Genomic DNA, 21,543 nt, shown 5'->3' with positions numbered 1-21,543 from the left:
ATAATGAGAGAAGCTGTGTCCTCTTCAGAGAGCTGTAGCAGTTCAAGAAGGGGCTTGAGGTGTGATGAAGAACAGTGTCCCACTATTTGAGGAGGGTCTATCCTTGCAGGCAGAGCGACTTTAGTTTTGGGAATAGCTAGGGAGTGCAGGCTAGCCCAGCTGAGGTGAGTATCTTTTTAGGGATTCTCATGCGTAAAGAACAATAGCTGTGCCAGGGGGCTACCGGTAAGTGATGCAAGTACTCACTGACTCGCGACACAGTCCGGGCCAAACTTTGCCTGTCTAGGCCAGGTCGCTTGTAGATTCAAAGCCTGCAGCTGCACGCCGATCTGGCTCTCAGCAACTGTAGGACGGGGGACAATCATCCGTAGTGGGACAGTAGCCTTTTCTCAGCTCTCGATGAAGAAAAGAGGAAAGTTCCAGTGCAGCATGTCTCTGGTCACAAGGCTGGTAGGCAGGCAAGGCTCCTAAAACGACCGTCGCCTCAGCAGGGCGACACATGGCCTCAAATGCTTGCAATGAGGCACACTCTTCTAAATCGTGACCCAGAGGAGCTAGGACTACGAAATTTGGCAGGAGAGCCCCAGGACCGCAAGCTAGCGATTCCCCATGTCTCGAGTGTCAACTCGGGACAGCGATGCTCCTATGTGACACCGCTGGTGCGAGCTGGTCAGTTCGCTGGACAGCCCAGGAACTCTTCCGAAGAGGATCTTTTGGACAGTTATCAGGAGGTGCCAAGAATAGTTGTTCCCACTACTCCAAAGGGTCGAAGCGCCCTTACAGGCCTTCACTTGTCGATGCAAAAATGGGGGTCTGACGGGACAACGGTGGGCCCAGGGGACCAAACCTTCCAGCACGTCTCTGGCGGTTCCATGGGTGTGCTTTAGAGTTTCCGAATACTTGGCTACTTCTGTAGTTTGGAGAGAACTTCAGTTTATCGATCTGGAATGGATTCATAGCCCCATCTCTTATCCAAGATTCATTTTGCGCTCAAATCTGGGATCTGCTCTCTTGCATGCACGCCAGGCATGGGCCAATCACAGCCCACAGTGGTTTGAGACCAGACAGTCGTAATCCTCTTCCTGGGCACTAGCACACAAAAGTTGCAGTTTTCGTGGGAGGCTGCAATAAAGAATTCCTGGGTCTGCTCAACCTGGGGGAAGGCAAAGGGACAAAATGGCCAAAGGACGGAACAAAACATGGCACAGACCTTTTCGGCACTGGCCACAGTCTTGAGCCAAACGCAGTAACCTCGCTGTTTCATTAAAAAGAAGTAAATACTATAAAAGTAAACTGCTGCCACCAGGCATACTTGTACAATCGCCCAAAACATCCTTAGAGGGTGTCTACTGTCATAAAACAAAAGGACCCCTATGCGCGGTACTGTAAGGTACTTGCCACATAGATACAAAGTTATCAAGTAATGGCAACAGTCAAAGACTAAGGGAAACCTAGTTTCCCATTACTGACCATCTGAAGGACGTGTCACTTTCCCCATAAAAGATGAGCAAAAGCCCAGAGCGGCGCAGCTGAAGGCTATGCTACACTGGAAAAAGTCGGGTTAGGTTAGCCAAACAAAAGCAAAAAGTTTGATGGGTCCATAAATGGAGCTAAAATTGCACCTAAAGGAAATCTTTCCTAATACTGCCCACAATTACTTCTATTCTCTGGACAAGCCTGACCCTCGCAATAGTCTTTAAGCCTCTTCCTCGTTACAGTACTAGAGTTGGTGTGACTGGGTGGAGTTTTGAGGAAATCACTGGCAATAACCTATGAAGGTAGGGGGCGGGAGGGCTCATTCATACAAGGGAAAGGGGATACCATGTCTCACCCAGACATCCTCTTCCCACTTTCCTAAGTTCCATCGCCCAACTGATCCTCCCTCACATCTCCACCCCCAGGGTCGGGATTCAACAGCAATGTCCTTTCCCTGGCCACCTGAGAAGGGGCTTCAAGGGGAGTAGATGTGAGGATGCCCTCAGGTTCCTCACACCAGGAAGGTGAGTGCTCTAGGAAAGGGACCAGTAGTAGTTGGTCCTGGCAGGCGAGTAGACCAGGAAAGAGGAGGATGTGAAGCATTGTGTTGTGGAAAAAGGTGTCTTGAAAATAACTTTTTTTTAAACTTTGTTTATTAAACTTGGATTCACGTCTCAGAGACTGTTACCAACAGATACATGCATCAGTGCAATTATACAATACATGCCAGTACAGTACACAAGGTTGCAGACTAACACAGGAATAGAAATGAGATGACAAGCATTATCATTTGGACAGCACTACTTGGCTTGTAATACCTCGGCTGCCAGGTCAGGGCACTGTACTAGTAAGTTGGACCTCAAGGGGGCCCATATATCTTTAGGTCTCGTCCCGAGGCCACCCAACAGTTCGTAGTCCTTATCAAGATCACTTGCCCTGCTGAGATCTCTAAGGAACTCATGGTGGCAATAGTAAAGACAGACACAAGTGATCACAGTTCAAGGGTGTTTATTAAACTGTAAATGCGGGTTGGAAAAACGCCTAATATAGACCTAAATATAGGGAGCAAGCTACAACTATCAAATAATAATAAGGCAGTCCTAGTGGTGTCTTGTCAAATAAAAGGACCTATACTAAGAAAAACCTATTGTCAATCCTTACACTAAATACAGCAAAGAGTGTGGAATAGGATTCTTAGGAAAGAAAGAAGTGTTCACAAATAATAAGTCGGTATGCGATTGTTGGATTCTCCCTTCCCCATGTTTTGAGCATGGGACAAGGTGGGATGCCTGAGCACAACACATGCTCAAGCTTCCCCAGCACGAGCCAATAGTTCCGCTCTCAGCTTGTCAGTGCTTTTGATGGTTGTCTATTTTCTACAATAAGTCTCTTGCCTCCGAGGACTTGATATCTTCAAGATTAATAAACAAAAGTTCCTTTCATTATATTCACGCTGGTTGATACCTTTTCCCACTCCCATGTATCCCCCTCTTCTGGGCTCAGATTCACAAGAGGTTTTCAGCAATATCAGGTCCCCCTGTATATAAGCTTCTTGCTTCCAAGGGTCTAATGGGCTCAAAATAACAAACACGAAGGTCCAAAGTTCTTCTTTGCTTGCATTTGGGTGATAGATCTTCACCCTTGGGTCCCCCTCTTCCAGACTCAGACCCCTCTCGAATTTCAGTCTCCCTCCGTCAGGTTCACTCTGGCATGTATTCAAAAGACTTTATTGCACTCTTTATTTCATTCATAGATTGCTGGGTGATGGTTTTTTCACCCTTGGATCCCCCTCTTTTGGGCTCGGACCCTTCTCAATGGTTAGCCTCCCTCTGCCACGTTCACTGTGGCTTTTAACACAATTTCATCTGTGACATTCACAAATCTCGGTTTTCTTATACAGTTGACTGTGGACATCCCTCTGCCGGATTCACTATTGACAACATGCTTTTAAGCGAGGCTTTCGGCTTCGTCCCCTCTTTATTGGCATCCCTCCATCGGGTTTACTCTTGCCAACTTTATCAATCAAACAATACTTACAATGCGGGATTTGCTTCCCTTAGCTGCTCAATCTTCTATTTGGTCAAAGGCTTTCGACTGTTCAGAGGATGTCACTACACCTCTGTATGACCACTTTGACCCCCTTCTCGCCTTTCTCCCAAGGCCTTCTGTTAACAGTAGTTTCAACAATTGGGTAATCGCCCAGAGTTTGTCGAGTGAGCACTCACATGGCACCGGACTCCCCTATAGCTGGCTTTCCCCTTTGCATATCGGTAGTTCTTTGTACTTTCGTTAATTAACAGTTTTCCACTTTCGTTCAACAGTTCGGTTTCTTATCAGCTCTCCCCTCGACTAACTGGCTGTGATGAATCACTTTGCTTTTATTGTCTCTGGAGTCAAGGCTGGTACAGGGGGGGCAAATGGGGGTGCGGCGCCTCTCCCGGGCTTGGTTGTCAGCAGAGGAGGGCCCCGTTTACCGTTGACATCTGCTGCAACACACGCTGGCTATTGTTCGCAGTCTTACAGTTCCTTCTGCAGAGGTTTCACAGGTCTTGGTCAGAAAGGGCAAGGTTGCTTCTCTCGACACCCACTCAATTTGCGCCGTCTTTCTCTTCCTCTTGAACTGCCGTGCTGCGTTGGCTCTCTCATCGTGCAGTCTTCCTTGAATCGTGCAGTATCCCATGAACACATTTACGTAGTCTTCCTTGCTCGTATTGTGCTCTCGTCCTCCTTTTATCCCCGTGGGGAAGGGAAAGTGCCATCGGGTGTGTGTGATTCTGGTCAATTGCTGACTTTGCCTGTCCCTTGTGCTGAGACATGTCCGGCAAACGGTTTTGGTGTCTGTCCGTCTTTCTTGGTGTGCGAAAGTGTTCATGTCGGAAAAAGGGGGGTTGTCGTGGAACATGATATTCTTTGTCCTAGAGGTGTTGGTAAAGTGAGAAAGGTGCGATTGGTGGGCTTTGCTAATCAAATGGAAATGACTGGGATTATTAGGGTGGACAACAGATTTGTGGTTTCCGAGGGTAACTAGGTTTGGCCTCCTCGTTGTTTGGCTATTTACGTAGGGGTCATTGGATCTGGGTTAAAGAGATTTAGTGAGAGGAAGGGTGGTAGATGTCGTATAACTTAAGGCCTTAAGGTTTTGTCCTCTTCCTCAGTATAATACCGCACTTCACCTGGGGTCTTTCCCCGAGCACAACTCCGGGTTCCACCATCCAGGTGATCCTCTCTTCCGTCCACCCCTGGGGTTGTGGTCTGAGAGCATCGGCCCTTCTGAAGCCACCTGAATAAAGGATTCTCGAACCTGGCTTGGGAGAATACCTTTAAGTTTCTCACAGACCATCAAGCCATGTACAGGCATCGGGGGAGAGTGGCTAGTCCACCGTCCTGCTTGTAGACCACTGTTTCCTGCTTGAGGCCGGGGGCCCTGGCAGCCACCCAAACATCCAACATAACAAATTGCACGGTACATCGTAGTTTAATACCTTAGTAAGAGTATCCGTTGCCCCGCACCCGAACTCCCCCAGTTGAGGACAGTACCATAACATGTAAAGAATGTCAGCAGCTTCCCTACATCATCTTGGGCACTCATCCCTTTTAGAAAGCATGACGAGCTGGTGTCATGTATACCCTGTGACATGTTTTTAATTGGATTAGTTGCAGGTCATTATTGAGCGCTCTATTATGAGACCTCGAACACCGCATAGCCCATTGTGTATCAGTGAATGAGGCCTCGACGTCCTTCTCCCACTGCCCTCTACGTTTCAACATCACTTGTGGAGAGGCCTGCTGAATCGTTCCGTAAATAGAGGATACCAAACACTTGGCAGATGCCGAATGAAGAAGGTACTTCAATATTGGGAGTGAGGGGGGGGGGCAGGAAAGTTGGGGGCCATACTTTAAAAGCTGTATAGATCTAGTTCAACAGTGTATAGTTTGAAGTCCAAGAATTCAACCTTTTCTTTACTGTCTTTCATAGTGAATTTGATATTGTAGTTGTCATTTAGATGTTTCACATAGTCTAAAAGACCTGTTCTTTCTCCATCCCAGATCATTGGAACATAATCTATGAATCGTCCCCAATAGATTGTTATTGTCTTCATTGAATACTCTGTGTTCTCATGCATGGTTTAATTCATAGTATCCCATGAACACATTTACGTACAAATGGGCACATTTTGCGCCCGTACCTTGTAGTTGACGGTAAATCTCATTTTCAAAAACAAAGATGTTGCTTAATGCGAATTTAAGCATTTCTATAATCATTTTGTTTTGATTGTGATACAAGATTGATCTCGTCTTGACAAAAATACTCTGTATTTGCTATTACCTTTGTGTGCTCAATACTCGTATACAGAGAAACGACATCCAGGGTCACAAATATTTTTTTTCTCCCATGGGATCAGTTCGAACTATTGTATGACATGTTTTGTATCTCTTACAGGAGGCTAGGCCAGTTCCCAAGGGTTGCAGATAAATGTCAATGAATTGGGAAATCCTTTCTGTTAGCAATCCTATGGCGTTGTTTATTGGGCGACGGGGTGGAAATGTGTTCTATTTTTAAGTATTTTTGGCAAGAAATCTATTGTTGTCATCACAGGGTGTGCCACATGCATGTATAGGAATTCTTACTCATTTAGTTGGCCTTCGTTGTTCCACTTCTTGCTTTTTTCTTTCCATTCTTTTTATAAAGCTGGTATTTGGTTATTAGATGTTTTTTGTTAAGTCTTTGTTGTTCAATTGTAACTTTGCTTCCCTTGCATAGTCTGTCCTATTCATCAAGACAATATTGCCCCCTTTATCGGCCATTTTTGTTACAATGTCCTTGTTGTTTCCTAGTTTATCAATCACCAGTTTTTCTTTTAGGGTTAGGTTGTAGCGTAATTTTCCTTGTTTGTTATCCTTTGGGTCAATCTGGGCCGTCCCGGGAGGATAGCTCAGCGGAAAAGTGTGCGCCCTGGAAGCAAGACGACACGAAACAACACAGGTTCGATCCCCGGGTCCGCGCTTAGAAACCTCTGGGTGTTTAAGGGCGTTATAAATACACAGCTAAGACTAAAACAATTACACAACTAAAAAACAAACAAATCCTGTAACAACGCCTCGATGCCCGCGGGCTGTGTGAGCGCTTTAATAATGCTAAATAAATAAAATAAATAAATATGGAAAATAATCTATGAAGATTTAATGTTGTCGACCTCCCCGGGAATAAAACCGGATTGATCCACATGCACCAGATCCGAAACAAAAGGGAGCAACCTATCCACCAGGACTTTTGCAAAAATCTTTGCGTCCAAATTTAAAAGAGAAATCGGACGGTACGATGCACAGTCTAGGGGGTCTTTCCCATCATTCAAAAGCACGATTATCACAGCTTCACGTAACGAGGGTGGCAGCCAAACCACTCCCATTGCCTCCTCCAATACCCCCACCATATGTCTAGCCACATCCTCCCCCATCTCCTTGTAAAACTCTGCTACTAACCCATCCGACCAAAGTGCTTTAGTTGAGGGGAGGGCATGCACAGCCGCCAATGTATCCTCTACTGTGATTGGCTTCACCACAATTTGTCTTGCCTCTGGGCGAGTCTTAGCAACATAGCCGACTAAAGATATTCGGTCAGATCCGCTGCTTCCATACAACCCCTTGAAATATCTTTAAAATACTGACCAAAGGTATCCAGAATATGCTCTGATGCTGCTACCAGTCATTGTCTGGCGTGTGGACCGCCGCAATATCCGGGACCCCTCTCTCCATATGCAACATGGCCGCCAACAAGTGCCCTAGTCAAGCCATCCCCCCCCCTCTCCCCTACCACTCCCTTACCATCACTGGCCGTGACAGATATTTAACCTCCCGTTCAGTGATGTCGTTGAACCTGCTCAGTGTTATCTTGAAGTCAGCCCTGGCCCTCGCATCCTCTGTATCGGCCAACGTAGCTTCGATTGACTTAATCTGCCCTTCTAGACTATACAGCTGCCTCCTAATTGTTTTCAGGATACCATTTTCCAGGGACATACACATCCCATCCAAGACAACCTTAAATGCCTCCCAGACGGATACCATCGTGCCAACCGAGCCCACTTTATCTTCGAAATATAAACTAACTACATCGGCCACCTCACTGCGAAACACTATCTGCCAGCGCCACTGCCTTAAATCTCCACCTAGGTCTGGATACAATTCCCCCCCACAACCCCCCTCCCACCCCCCCGATCTCCCCTGGTTCCACGGGCCACAGGACCAATGATTTATCTGATGACGTTCTTGGGAGTAATGCGCAATCCTTTGTCATGATATGATATGGCATTTATAATGCGCCTATACACAAGTGTTTCAGTAAGTATATACCTGCAAGGATCTAGTCTAACCTGGATGGCATACCATGGACTGATGAGTAGAAAGAGTTCTCACACCCCCGGATGCAGCACTCGCCACACATCCACCAGCCCAACGCCTCCAGACTCCTTCCTACTTGAGCTGTAGCATGCGAGACCGGACAGGCACTCCCTCCAGCCCCCCATTCCCGGGATCTGTCCAACATTGTCTCCGAAATAACATTCAAAACTCCTGCACAGATAATATTATTATGCATATACTTGTAGCAGCTGGAGAGTAGGGATGTGAAGAAGCTGGGTTGTGTACGTTGGGTCCGTTGATATTAACCAATGTCACCAGAACATGGGCCCAACTCCCCGAAACAATAACAAATCTCCACCCTAGGTCAACTACCAACTCCATTAGGTGAAACCGTATTGACTTCTGAATCAGTGTCATAACCCCAGCTGAGTAATTAGAATATGAGGTGTAATATTTAATTTGCCTCTGCGGCCCCGGATTATCTCTGATATCTCAGTACTAGTGTCTTCGAGAACACCCACTCAATGCTCAGCCTCACGGAGCCTGCCCCGCTCGCTAGCTTACCTGCACGCTGTTCCAAGAATGTCTTTGGGAGGCCATGGTGCCCCCTTTCAGTGGCAACCCCTCCTTTTGCATGAACTGCAGGCGGCCCTGCTTTTTATTTCCCTTTGCCATCCAGTACAGCAAAAAAAGAGAAAGGTCAAAAGGTCTGAGCCTGCGTGGGGCCTCACAGGGGGTTATCGCACCCAGGGGGATACCTTCTCCGCCTGATGTCTGCCTTCCAAACATGGCCTTTCAACATTCACCTTGGATGGTCTTCCTCCCCTTGGGCTCGGGGGGGGGGGGGGGGCCCCGATGCCACAAGCGGTAGAAGCTGCTGCGCCCAATAAGTCTTGCGGGAGGCTCTCAACCTGACCCCAGGTTGACAAGCCCAATTTGTCGCACTCCACCACAGGGGTTGGGGCCAAGGCCGTAGGGGCAGAGTTCCACGCCTCCTAACAGGGGTGATATTCTTTCCCTCTTTGGCCAGCACAATCAATGTTCCTGTCCACCAAGCCTCACCTCAGCCGAGGTGACTAGCCTCTGATCAGCATCCTCCACTGTGCTGTGCGCCACTTAGCAGCTCCCGGGGGCTGCTCACAAGTCACGACTAGATCCCAGCAGGCTCCAGGGCCTTCAGGCGGCCCATGACCACTGGCGCCTCCGAGTCCCGCCCCGCCTCCCACGATCTTTTGATTCCTCAGCTCACAGAGGGGTGGGGGGTGCAGTCTGACACCTCGATCTCTGCCCAGCCACCAACGTCTGCCGGCAGTAGTTACAGCCACGTTGGGAGAAGCGCCTCACGCTCCAAATGAATGCACTGAGGACTGCAGAAATGGGCTCAGGTGACTTGCGGTCCTCTCACTCAGCTAACGTTCTTACAGAGCCTCGAAGTCAGTGGCCATCTTGGTTGCTAGCTCCCGAGCGCCCCCTGTGTTGAAAAGAACTTGGTAATTATATCACATTTTTTGATCAACATTTTGCGTTATTGAAAATACTTATTATGCTATCCTGATGTGTTTCCTTTGGAGAAGTGTGATGGGCTAATAATTACTTGGCCTCTTTGAAGTTTGCAATTGCCTTGGTTTATGAACTTGTGTTTCAAGGGAGAGACATTTACTTTGCCAAGCAAGAGACTGTTGAAAATAAGTTGTTTTGATTTGTGATCAAGCATTTGTGAAACAGCCATTTCTTGCCAAGTGGAAGGAGCCAGTGAATGCAACTGAACCTTGCCCAAGGGAATCCTGACTTGATCCACAGGAAGAGAGTCCAACCCTGGTCACAAGGAGTACTTTCTAAAGTCTTTGAGTTTGAATTGGTATACTGTTTTGTGGAACTGAAAACAGCCTGACATTCGTTGTATTTTGTTGTGTGTACACTAGTGTGTGGGACATTTTAATTTGAAATAGATTGCAGTCAGTTCTGTGAGAACGCAAGGATCAACTCGAACTTTGGCTCCGGGAGTGCGGCTCTAGACTGCACCGTGTACATGGTGCGGAGAATGGTGGACATATGGTTTTGGGCGGGTTGCGGGTCGGGGGGGTTCCCCCGCATATATGTTACAATTGACCTTCACAATTCGGTCAATTGTGAAAAGGTCAATTGTAATTCGAACAGTTGTAATACGACCAATTCGTATACAACCTATGGGTCAGATACATGTTGGAAACAAGGTCATTTGTCTTTAGATTTAGTTTCTCATGCAAGGCCATCCTTGGTGGGTTAGGGAAAGATTGGTGTTTATCTCGCCCCTTTTTATTTATTAAAACACCATCTTCTGAGAAAACGATACCTTTGTGTCCGTCTCATATTTCCGATCCCTCACATCTCCCACTGGGTGGTTAGAGCCACTGGAATTAGACTGCCAATAGGGTTGGTCTTGTCAATGAAGGAAGGGGTCCATCAGAAGGGGGTTTGAGGCTTAATCGTTTATTAGACCGTGTCCCCGGAGGATAAGCTTCTGTATATGGAAAAATTGGAACGAGGCCTGGGGGGGGGGGGGAGGTTACGATCTCCGAGGGCTCGTAAGGCTTTGAGATGTGACACAATTAAAAATTCAGTTTACAAGTGATGTTTTCGTTGGTACCTCACGTCACAGATGTTCCAAAAAATAAACATACAGTATTCACCTTTATGTTGGAGAAATTGTGGGAAGGTGTGAGAAAATCAGCCACTGTGTCAGGCAAAATGGGGCATTTCAGGTAAACCTCATTTTCAGAGGATTTCCTCCTGTCCACTTCTTCTTTTTTTAGTTTTTCTTGGTTTTTTTTTGTTTTTTTTTTTTGAAACTTTCTTTATTGCATTTTCGCATGGAAAGCAACATAACCTACAACTTGGTCACCAGTAGACCATAAACATACCCAAGCTCCCCTCCCACCGTCCCTCATTTCGCTTAAGATTCTTTTAGGCACAACAGGTAGTGTTTATTGCCAATCTCTTTTAGACCATGTAATTCGGCACAGCGACGGTCTAAACTACCAGTGTTTTTTCACCACACAGCTCCATAATTGGCTTTGCATTCCCCGGGGATATGATGTCCTATTGATGCACAATTTAATTTCTCACGTGCTCTGCGGTTTCATGTTTAGATGGTGGGTCCGGTTCCTCAACTCGCTCATTTTGTTTCCAGTCCAAGTACTCTTGTCTGAACGATGGACAGTTTGTTTATTCATTTGTTATGCGCGCCAAACCCGTAGGTAAGAGGGCGCAGCAGTATGAAGATGCAAAGCTTACATAGTTACAAATATGCATTGAATATACACAAATATACATAGAAATTACATAAATACAGAGTGTGCAAATATATATATACAGAGGTAATGTAACCTTTGTAGTTACAAGAATAAACCTGAGCCGTGTGCAGAAATGCGCCATGCTTAGTCAGAGCCCCTGTGTATCACTAAGCATGCAGGTGAACAGGGAAAACGGGCATAATCTAACAGGTCAGAGGTTAAGGGTATGTAGTGATGATGTGATTTATCACCTTTTTTCTGAGTCTATGTAGTCTATGGGTCTGCTATTAGGTAGTAGATTGTGCATACCGGGATTCGCGCTGCAAGCAAATGTTCATGTACTCCAACCATCTGACAAACGCTGGGATGGTATGTTTCCCCCACATACTATAAAATATCTTGCCGTCACAGAGGCCATACCCAGGAGTTTTTTTTTTTCTTCTCACCACGTGGACCATCTCCCATCAGGGCCAAGACCCATAAAGTTGGTGTGTACTCCCAAGCGGTAGCCAACATTGCTGACATGGCACGATTATCTCCTCCCAAAGAGGGCGCAGCCATGGGCACACCCATGCCACGTGGTAAAAATCGGCAGCTTCCATGTTGCACCTAATACATGTGGCGGACCTCTCTGGGTAAATTCTGTGCAAGTTGGCGGGGGAATAATCTACTTGGTGTAGAAACCTATAGTGTATCGGTCTGAATCGACTGTTTAAACATAGGTTGCAGGTTTGATGCCCTATAAGTTTCCATTATTGGTCATTCAAACTTTCCCCCAAATTGGCCTCCCATTTAGCCCTGTGATTTAGTGCTTGATTGGTTCTCACTTCCCTAACTAATTTATATAATGTTGACACAGTCTCAAATGTTGTCCGGCCTAGTATGATAGTCGTTTGTTTTGTTCTTCTTCTTCCTTTTACTCCAACCCCGACAGTCCCCTCCCTCCTCTTGTTAAATTCCGGCACTACTTTGTGTCGTCAGGCAGAGTAATGTAGCCGCTTGTCTGTCCCATTCTCCCTCCCACCCCTCCTCCCCTCCTCATCATTGTCTACAGCTTTTGCACTATCTGAAATGTCGCCAGGCTGATTACAATATTTTTCACATTCTGAATGCATGAAGGACTTGTAAGAATGTCACTATATTTTCCGTTGTTCCCTCCCTTCCTTGAAACGCTTTGAAACACATTAATTATTTATATAGCCCCTATACACAATCAGTCAATCCCCACGTTAAATGTATGCAGGGGACTGCCTCTGTGTGCACTTTCAAGCGAAAGTTTCCATCCGTGCAATTTTAAAACGTAGGCCAAATGGAGTTTAGTCTTCACTTTTCCTCCATATAAAGAGGCAAGGTGAAATGCTTCCTAGTATTTGTAATGGAATCTGCCTGCTTTTACCAGGAGATAATTTCAGGCGGATTTCATAGGAATCCATGAAAATGCACTTTTGTTCGTTGTAGTGGAAAATGTAGGCTGGCACGGCACGTCTGCCCCACTTACCAACCTTACAAATGCACAAAAATTAGCTGGATCAGTAAAAGTGGCAAACTGTTTTTTCCTCCAATGTTACCGACCCACATCACTTGAAAACTTATCTCCTAAGACGTTACATTTTATACATTGGCCTACTTACACTCTCCTTTCAAATCGGGCAGAGTGGTACGTTAGGGTGTAAAAGCAAGGTGTAAAGCTTGTATGCCTTGATTTACCTTCACGCCCCATTTTCAAGCAGTGACGAGACAGTGGAGAGGCATGGAGCAGAGATGAAATATCGGCCATGAATTTCTCCGCAGTATTGTCACTGCATCTTGTTTTACATCTGCACTCCACTTTCCTGCAGGCATAACACGAATGGCTTCTTGTAGAATCTGCCTCACATTAGCACCTTCTTTTGAGCAGGTGGATTCTACAGCAATCCTTTAGTAAATGCTGCCTGCGAAGCCTAATTTGCAGGCAAGGTTTACTTGTTCATGAGACCTAGTGGAAAACGAAACCATAAAAGTTAAAATGTTGCCTCGTTGCTTTGCCTGCCCATGCATACAGGGGACCCACAGCACCGAAGTGCTAACATTGGTGGCCAGACGCACGCCATTAACATTTGTTATAAAACTAGCAAAAAGTACTGGTTCTCCGAACGGTTTCTGTAGACCGACATGATAACGCTTTAATCAGTTGTTGAAAATCAATGATCTTGTAGGTCGCTGTTCCGATTCTCTTATCACTTGATGTGCTTTTCACCCTGACGAAAACTGCCCTGAGAATGGGCCTGTGTGGTCGGCTGACATACCCCAGAGCAGATAGGGGGAGGCGAGAGTCGGTTTGTTGTTGCATACTGGGACTTTCTGTGCTCTTCCCCCACCTGTCACCTCACCCTGGCATGGTGCAATTCGTTGATGTGCATTGCAGTGCAAATCTCTCATAAACCGTGCATCCTAGGGCCTTGAAATGTGTTTTTTGTTTTTTTTTCCCCTCGTGTCGGTACCGGTCCTTCTACGACCACATTGATGTTGCGTCCAATTTTAGGCAACCGTCCCGTGTGGGAAGGTGCTGAAACCCAGGAAAAGGGGCGGGGTGTCCAAATGTCATGTAGCCAGTAATGTCTGGAGGGTCTTCACCGGTAGCTATGCAAAATTTGGTGCAGATTGGTGAAACGGTGTGGAATTGTATAAGGAACAATGGTTCGCCCAGCCACAAACAAATGTTGACTTTCATTGATATAGATAGATGATCCTGCTGTAGTTGGAGATGTGCAGCCCTTTGTAAGTAAGCTGTATAGAAAGCTAACGCCGTTTTGGCTGCATCGCATTGAAACATTTAATGCTTAATGATCATTGACCCTGCTTCCAGTCACATATAAATGATCCCTCCAACACTGTTTTTGTCCACAGCAAGGCCATGGCGAAGGATGAGCGGGTTGACCTGGTATCCTTCACTGGCAGCACTCAGGTTGGAAAGCAGGTGGCGCTCCTGGTTCAGGAACGATTTGGTAAGAGAAAAGAATCCTTTACTGTATTTTTTTTTAATATAGTGCAGTACTCGGCGGTGCCTGTAAACACATTTTCAGCCACTAACCCAAAGTTGCGTTAGTGGGTGCGCTTTTCTTTAAATACATTGTTGTGATATTTCATAAAATATTTCTTGCCACAAAGCAAACTTCACCTTCTACGAAAAACAAAACTTCGAGTCGGAGTGCTGCAGCGTTTATGTACGGAAAACGTCGTTCATAGTAACCCTTTAAGCCCCGTGTCATGTTCAAGGAAATGGCTGTTACGTTCGTGTAACAATGTTTTACACTTCTGGTTATCTTGCTGCATACAGTGCAGAAAAAGGCATTCTCAAATCTATGATCTCTTTCAATACTTTAAACATAGCCTTGTCCGCCAGCACCCCACAACATAATTGTATCACCAACTGCCACAACCTATTTGTTTTTCCTGCTTCTGAACTGGCCATAAAAATACTGTTACCGCCTTTTTCTTTTTTTCCCCCAATGAAGCGCCCTTTGTTTCTTCTCGTTTTTCCCAGTATCAGAGTATTTTCTCTTGTTTTCAAATCTGATTACAAATGGCCAAGGTTCTAGATTTAAGCCTCCCTCTGGCACATGCAGTTTGAAATCGCGTTCAAGAAACGAATGTAATAATCATTTAGCCACCTGACCCACACCACGCCTGTGTGACATTTCACAAAAATGGCCGCCTACTCATTTCCCTCTGTTTAAGGCTTTTTTTTGCCACTTGCAGTTTACAAACTGGTTCAAAAAATACATTGGTTGTTGTGATCACTTCACTGCTTCAGCCACACCTCGCCTGTGTGGCCATTATTTGAAATTTCCATCTAGTAAGTACCTGTGTTTTCTGTACCAGTGTAGTACCTAGGTCGGGATTTTGTAATGAAAATAGCAACCTAAAAGCCAAACGGTAAAAATTAATCCAAAAGGCCAAATAATCAATGCACCTCGGAATCCAGGTTTATTACATGCAAAAAGTCTCATATGGTCCTGTAGAACCAAACCGACACTGAGCTTGTCCCTTCCCACGAAGTTACAGGTTATGTAGTGGTAAACCGCAGAATATTAATGTGGAGGTTACAATATTATCCCACCACCCACATTGGCAACCACTTTTAGAACATGCTAATGTCCCTTGGACGGATTGGCCAACCTTCTGTAAACCCATTCCACTAACCACCTGATCTACTTCATAGTCACTATTGAATCCAGGTACGGGATTGGTAGTTTAAATTTATTGATACATTAATAAATTGAGACGACCACGTGATGTGCACCCATCCGAACCAGACGCAATTAAAATAAACTGGCGAGTCCAACTCTGGTATAATGAGAAGGCCTATTTATTGCCTTATCAAAGCAGACACCATGGCGCACACAAGCTGCATCCCTGACCTTGTACTAAATGTATTGGCATCACCTCTGCTCCTCCTATCCCAAATCACATAACGTTCCAGACCTGGCACCCCCACCACCCGAAACCACCCTTATCTCCTTCAAAACCCAGGTGCCCAGTAATGACATGACTGAGGCACTGCTCTTGAGTCTGAGTTTCAGAGATGTATTTGCTTTTGGTTGTGTTTACTTGTAATTCATATGGGATGACCATTGGGGATGACAGAAGTGCTCTAAAGCTTCCCATTACCGCTTGGCATCACAAAACCTTATACCCCTCTTATGAATTTGTCCTTCAAAGGGCGCATCCCTACCAGTTCTCCCCGCAGTGCACATTCCATTCCCACCATGTTCGGGCCCTGCAGCTGGATACAATTGCCGTTTTATCTTTGCACCAAGGGTGCCTCTGACCTCGGCTTCTCTCCTTGGGTACAGAAAAGGGTATTTGTTTTTGGAGCTGATCTACACAGAGCTGCAGCTCCACATCGGGGCCTGCGATCTACTCTGTTCATGGTGTACTAGGACTTGATGTCCAATATGGCGACGCTTCTGCCATGTTAACACATTGAACTCACTTCTACCACAGTACCTGCCCGACTCCATTTCCCACCTGTTTCTCCTCCTCCTGTACACCTCAATACGGATCATAACTTTGGATCCAACAAAACACAGTGCTTATAATACTGCCACATCTATAACCTCTGCAACCACAACAATAATACATTTGTTACTCTTTGTGTTGCTACATGTGAGCCTCTTACATATGTTGTGATGAATCTGACGGCCTCATCACTGATTCCCTGGAGGGAAGCTTTTCCTATGTGGCCAGGGAAAAGGCAGAAGCCACCCGACTCTGACCCTGCGGGTGGCTATCTGTGGGAGGACCACGTAGGGGAGGACAAACTGCAGGGGAGAGAGATATTTAATATAAACAACCTTTCAGGTATATCTTTTGGTAACAGCCATGTATCTTTGCAATACTCAATTATGGCTTATTGTAACGTGGATGGTGAATTCCCATGTTTTCCTAACCAACAGCACTTGTTTGCCTACCCTCTTCCTTTCAAGTACTGAGACGAGGAAGAGGGATGGAGGGATGTGGATGACCAGACGCAGTAAACCAACACTGTGTCCTAGGCTTTGGAGAATGCAAAATAAGATTGTGACATTTAAAATGGACACAGGTGAACAGCTAGTGAGAGAGAAGCAGCGGGACTGGCAGACGCTGCAGCAGCTAAATTGTTCTGGCGCTGTTCAGAAGGCCGGTAAGGAGCGGAATGTGGAATGCCATGCAGAGGAGAGACACGGCATGCCGAGCGGGCAAAACCCGGAGAGGTTTGCCGCATCTGTCAACAGAAGCTGGAGCTGCTGTACGCCGACTGAGGGAAGGCCGAAGCAGAGCGAATCGCAGAACTCACTGTTAACTAACGTGCTGAAGCTGTGGGTGAGGAACGAGAAACACGGAAGCAGCCTCAGAAGACGGTTAAGCCCAGCGAGAGGGAATGGGTTACCGGTGCATTTCAGGGTGACTGCTGCGTACGATGCACAGTGATTGAGAGCCCAAGAGAAGGAGGTGAAACAGTTGATAACAATACAAACATTGTTGCTAGTTAAGTAAAGATGGTATAGTTGATATTAATACGAATATTGTTAAAGTCCAAGGAAGGACAGTGAAACTGATACAAACATAAAGAGCCACATTATTATTAGCCAAAGCAAAAGAAGTAAAACTGACATGGACAGGAAAGGGTCGGTGACCCAGCATTATGAACTGTATTCAAGAGAATGATGTGCTTTCAAGTGAATTATGTACTTTAAGGAAATTCCTGGGAAGAGTATTTCCCCCTTGAATAAAACTGGAACTTTAACAAAGTAACATTTGGACCACTCGAGGAAATCTAACAGGAGGGAAGGCCCCTTCTTAGTGGAACTGTATTGTTTATTTTGCTGCACCTTAGAACTTTCTATTGATAACTTTGGGAAAGTTACAAGTGTTTAGTTACAAAAAACCCCATGTACACATTATATTGAATTTAACGTTTAAGGGTGAGTTTAGGGATTATGTCCACAGGACAGAGGATGCTGTATGGTTTAACATCCTGGCATAGATATTCCGTAGTTTTGTTGAGTCAGGGAAACCCCTCTTAGAATTAGGGACAGATAGGATTTCTCCAACCCGTTTTCTTTTATGCCAAATAAGTCTTTAACCCACAATCAAGATGCCATTGTAGAGTCTTACTCTTGATCTCTTACTGTGTCATACCTAATTAAAAACAATGCATGCGCCTTCTGCTGCGCAAACCTTAGTCTGCCCCTAGGATAGTCTGTACTAATAGGTTTGTCCCAACCTGAACCTTCTTGCCTGGTTGGGATGCTGTACGTGCATGCCAACATCCTCCCCTTTAGTTAATACTCCATTTACTAACCCTGCTGCCTACTTCCTTCTACAAGCATAATGCTTGGGTACCCATACATTACACACATGACGTAAACTCCTCTCTTCATGGGGCATATCCTTTTGGGGTACCCATCATAAAGCAACACCCTCCATCTCCTGCTAAATCAACCCAGCATTCTACATTGTTCCCTGGGTGTGGTGGGGGTGTGGTCAAGGTACCCGGGGGTTCCAGGGCATGCTCTATTTTCACCATCCTTGGTTTTACCACACCACCCCATCCCATCTATCTGTCTGGGTGTACTTCTGTTTTGTGAGAGGAAGAGCTCTCCCTGCTGTTATTGACACCATCATCATAGCACTCTTCGACATCGTCTTTGTGCAGCATCCCAGGGTCATCTGAGATTAAAAAAGTACAAGCAGGAAACCACAATGGAAACAAGCATTTTTACAGCTAAGCCGGGGCCCACGAAAATGTAGTCGAGCCAGTCGTCGGCGTTCACACCCGCTTCCTTCTCCCTTGCGATCCTCAAATTGTAAAGAGCCCCTATTGCATGGGTTAAAGACCCATTGTCTGCATTATTTGTGGAATATATGTGCAGCAAGATAGGCTTATTTTATTGCACACGCCCCCTTCCATAGCTTTGAGCTAATCTAGAATGTATCTGTTCTGGAGGGTCATAGGCCTGATTGCCGTAACTCAGTCTTTTCCAAATGAAGACCCGGCTCTGTCTGGTTCACCAGCTGAAACATTTCCCATTTATCTGTAGCCACTTGGCTTTTGCTGCAGTCTGGATACCTGGCACTAGGAGGGAGGTGAAAAAACTCTGTTTACTAAAACAATCTGGATTGATCCGGGATCGCCTTTAGTTTTTCGGAGGAGTCTTGGGACAGGCAATTTGATCTTCTGAGTCTTGGTGAGCGGGGGGCACGCTTGTCGGATGGGGGCTTAGTTGGTTCTGGGGACGGCACATTTATAAAAGTCAAATGAGCGTCAGGAAATACCACAACTGCTGAGTGCAAAGTGGTCAGTGAACATGTGCCCCTCCATGATGGTTGGAGGTGTAGGTAAGCGTATTGTCCGCACACCTTGTACACATCCATTAACACTGCTGTGCCTTAGGTAAGTTTAGGGATGAAGAGTGACTTATTACAAAGAATGTTTGTTCCTATAGGTATAGTGCCATTTCCTCAGAAACAAAAGGAATACTCTGCTGGCCTCTGTACATTTTCTGGTGTTTCATTTAACTCGATCCATGTCAATTTTGGCACATCGTTTCCCCATGTCCTGCCACAGTTCTGATTCACACGCACCACTACATCTTCTGACCACTCCAGTATGCCCCCTGCTGCACACAGCACTACTGCTGCCACCCATCTATTGTTTGAAAACAATGCTTCCTCCATCTTCAGCAATGGTCTTATCTTAAAACGTGCTTGTTTGTTTTTTCTCCTTGGCACATTCTTCGTCTCTGTCCATGATTACCGCTTGGACAATGTGCCCTTGGAAAAGACTTTGTACTCTGCACAGGGCCAAGTGTACCAAACACTGGGCTACATGAGGCAGCATAAACAATTTGAGTGTGCCCCTCTCATGAGCTATCAAAGAGCATAAATAGCAATTCTCATTTGACCTTCCCGCCCCACTACGTGCATGTGATTATACCACATGTCCGATTCCGGGTGGTGCACATTAGCCACAGTGTCAAGAATTACCCCTTTATACTGGTTATATTCTATCTCTGCCTCCCTTTCCCTCTTGGTTCGTGTTATCTGCAAAGATACATCTGTTTCGTTCCCATAAGCCTCTTGATATGCCCCAACCATATAAAATAACCACACAAAAATACTATTCGTACTCCAAAAAGAAAAATGCATATACAAAATAACATGTATTACACAACATTTGTAGTGTTGAGCCTGCAGAGGGAGAAAAAAAATAGATAATCATGCAGAAAAATTAACTGCAATATCATAAACGTGCTGCAATGTTTCCTTCAATATCTCTCAGTAATGTGATCTTTCATGTGAGAAGATGGAGTGGTGACGGGTGTTTTCCGAACATCGAATAAGTGGACCCAGTACCGCAACTCCTTCATCCAAACTTGAAAGGGCGTGGCAAATACCACAGTATAAGGTATCCGTCACATCACCAGGAAACAAACCCCCCTCTCTCCTGGATCTGTCAACTGCCACCACATGCAAACCCACCACCACCGAGGTTAAACTGCCCATGTTCAAAGGTGCCCTTATTAATGCTAGATCCCTCACTGCACACGCACTTGACATAGCTGACCTCATCACCACGTCTGACCTTGACTTCATAGCTATCTCCGAAACATGGCTTCATGCCGCATCTGGCCCCTTACTAGCGTTAGCCCTACCGCCGAACTACGGCATCACATGATGTGACCGCTCCACCGCCTCTTCCAAAGGCGGCGGTGTGGCCTTCATCCATAAAAATACTCTTGACCTAAGAGTGTTACCTGATTCCAAACTCACATCAGCCGAATTGCTGTCTGTCAAACTAGCACTCACACCTAACCAAACAGCCACCATGAACCTAATCTATAGACCTCCAGGACCCGCACCTACCTTTGTCAGTGAAATCTCCACTCTCCTCCTCAACAATACAAAGAACAATTCGCAAACAATCATCCTAGGCGACCTTAACTTAGGTCTTGGTGACTTAAAAGACCCTGTGGCCTCTGACCTGGAGATCGCACTATCTGACCTCGGCCTTACCTTATACATCCAAGAGCCTACCCATATTAAAGGTAGAACACTTGACTGGGTAGCTGGCTCCAATTGCAATATCAAGGTCCTTAACAATACCCCCTGTCTATGGTCCGACCATCACATTATAACTTTCAACATTGAAGCCACACCACGAATCCCGTCACCATTAGCCCCAGCACTCCCAACTAGAAGCAAAAAAGGTATAACCAAGGAGAAACTCCTCCCATTGTTACTCCCGTCCCTTAACACAGCCACCAACTCTTACTCTGATCCAACCTCACTAGCACACACCTACAACCAAACAATGCGAACTGCCATTGATTGTATAGCACCTCTCAAACTTAGAAAGGCTAAACCTCAAGCTTATCTTAATTCATGGTTCACACCACAGTTAAGATTGCTCCGCAAAGCTAAACGCTGCGCCGAAAATCGATGGAAAAGCCACCCCTCAGACGAGCATAAAGACAGTTTCCTTCTAGCCTCACTCTCCTACAAAGATGCCATCATCACGGCAAAAAAGGAATCTTTCAACAACCGCATTATTCAAGCCGACTCGAACACCAAGGAACTCTTTAAAATCCTAAGAGAGCTTGAAACTCCAGTCGCCCCCCCTGACACATGTGTGAAAGATAGTAAATGGTGTGCCAACATCCAAGCAGCCTTACTAAATAAAATCTCCACACTACAAGACAAAATCGAAGATGAACAGGACAGCCTGAAGCGCGACAACCACGCTCCTTCCCTCACTAAGGGCCCCTTGCCAGACTCTACCAACATCACACCATTCGCATTCTCTCCGCTTACCGTGGCAGAGGTAGAAAATATAATTCTTAGAATTAAGCCAACTAACTGCCAAGGTGACCCGTGCCCAGCCCCTACTATCAAGGACTCAGCGCATGAGTTG

The 21,543-nt window shown here is 45.9% G+C and overlaps 1 protein-coding gene across 1 annotated transcript in view; it reads left to right on the top strand.

The window, feature by feature from the left end:
- The window catches only part of ALDH7A1 (aldehyde dehydrogenase 7 family member A1), a 441,053-nt gene that overhangs the window by 227,429 nt on the left and 192,081 nt on the right, over positions 1-21,543 (top strand). Inside the window, exon 9 of the mRNA XM_069625599.1 lies at positions 13,992-14,089. Within this exon, the coding sequence (XP_069481700.1) occupies positions 13,992-14,089 (98 nt within the window). The remainder of the gene's footprint in view (positions 1-13,991; positions 14,090-21,543) is intronic.

This window comes from Ambystoma mexicanum, chromosome 6p (genome assembly GCF_040938575.1).
Source record: "Ambystoma mexicanum isolate Mex_15411 chromosome 6p, UKY_AmexF1_1, whole genome shotgun sequence".
Classification (NCBI taxonomy): Eukaryota; Metazoa; Chordata; class Amphibia; order Caudata; family Ambystomatidae; genus Ambystoma; species Ambystoma mexicanum.
Note: the sequence above shows the minus strand (reverse complement) of the source record. Positions and strands in the feature narration are given on the sequence as shown.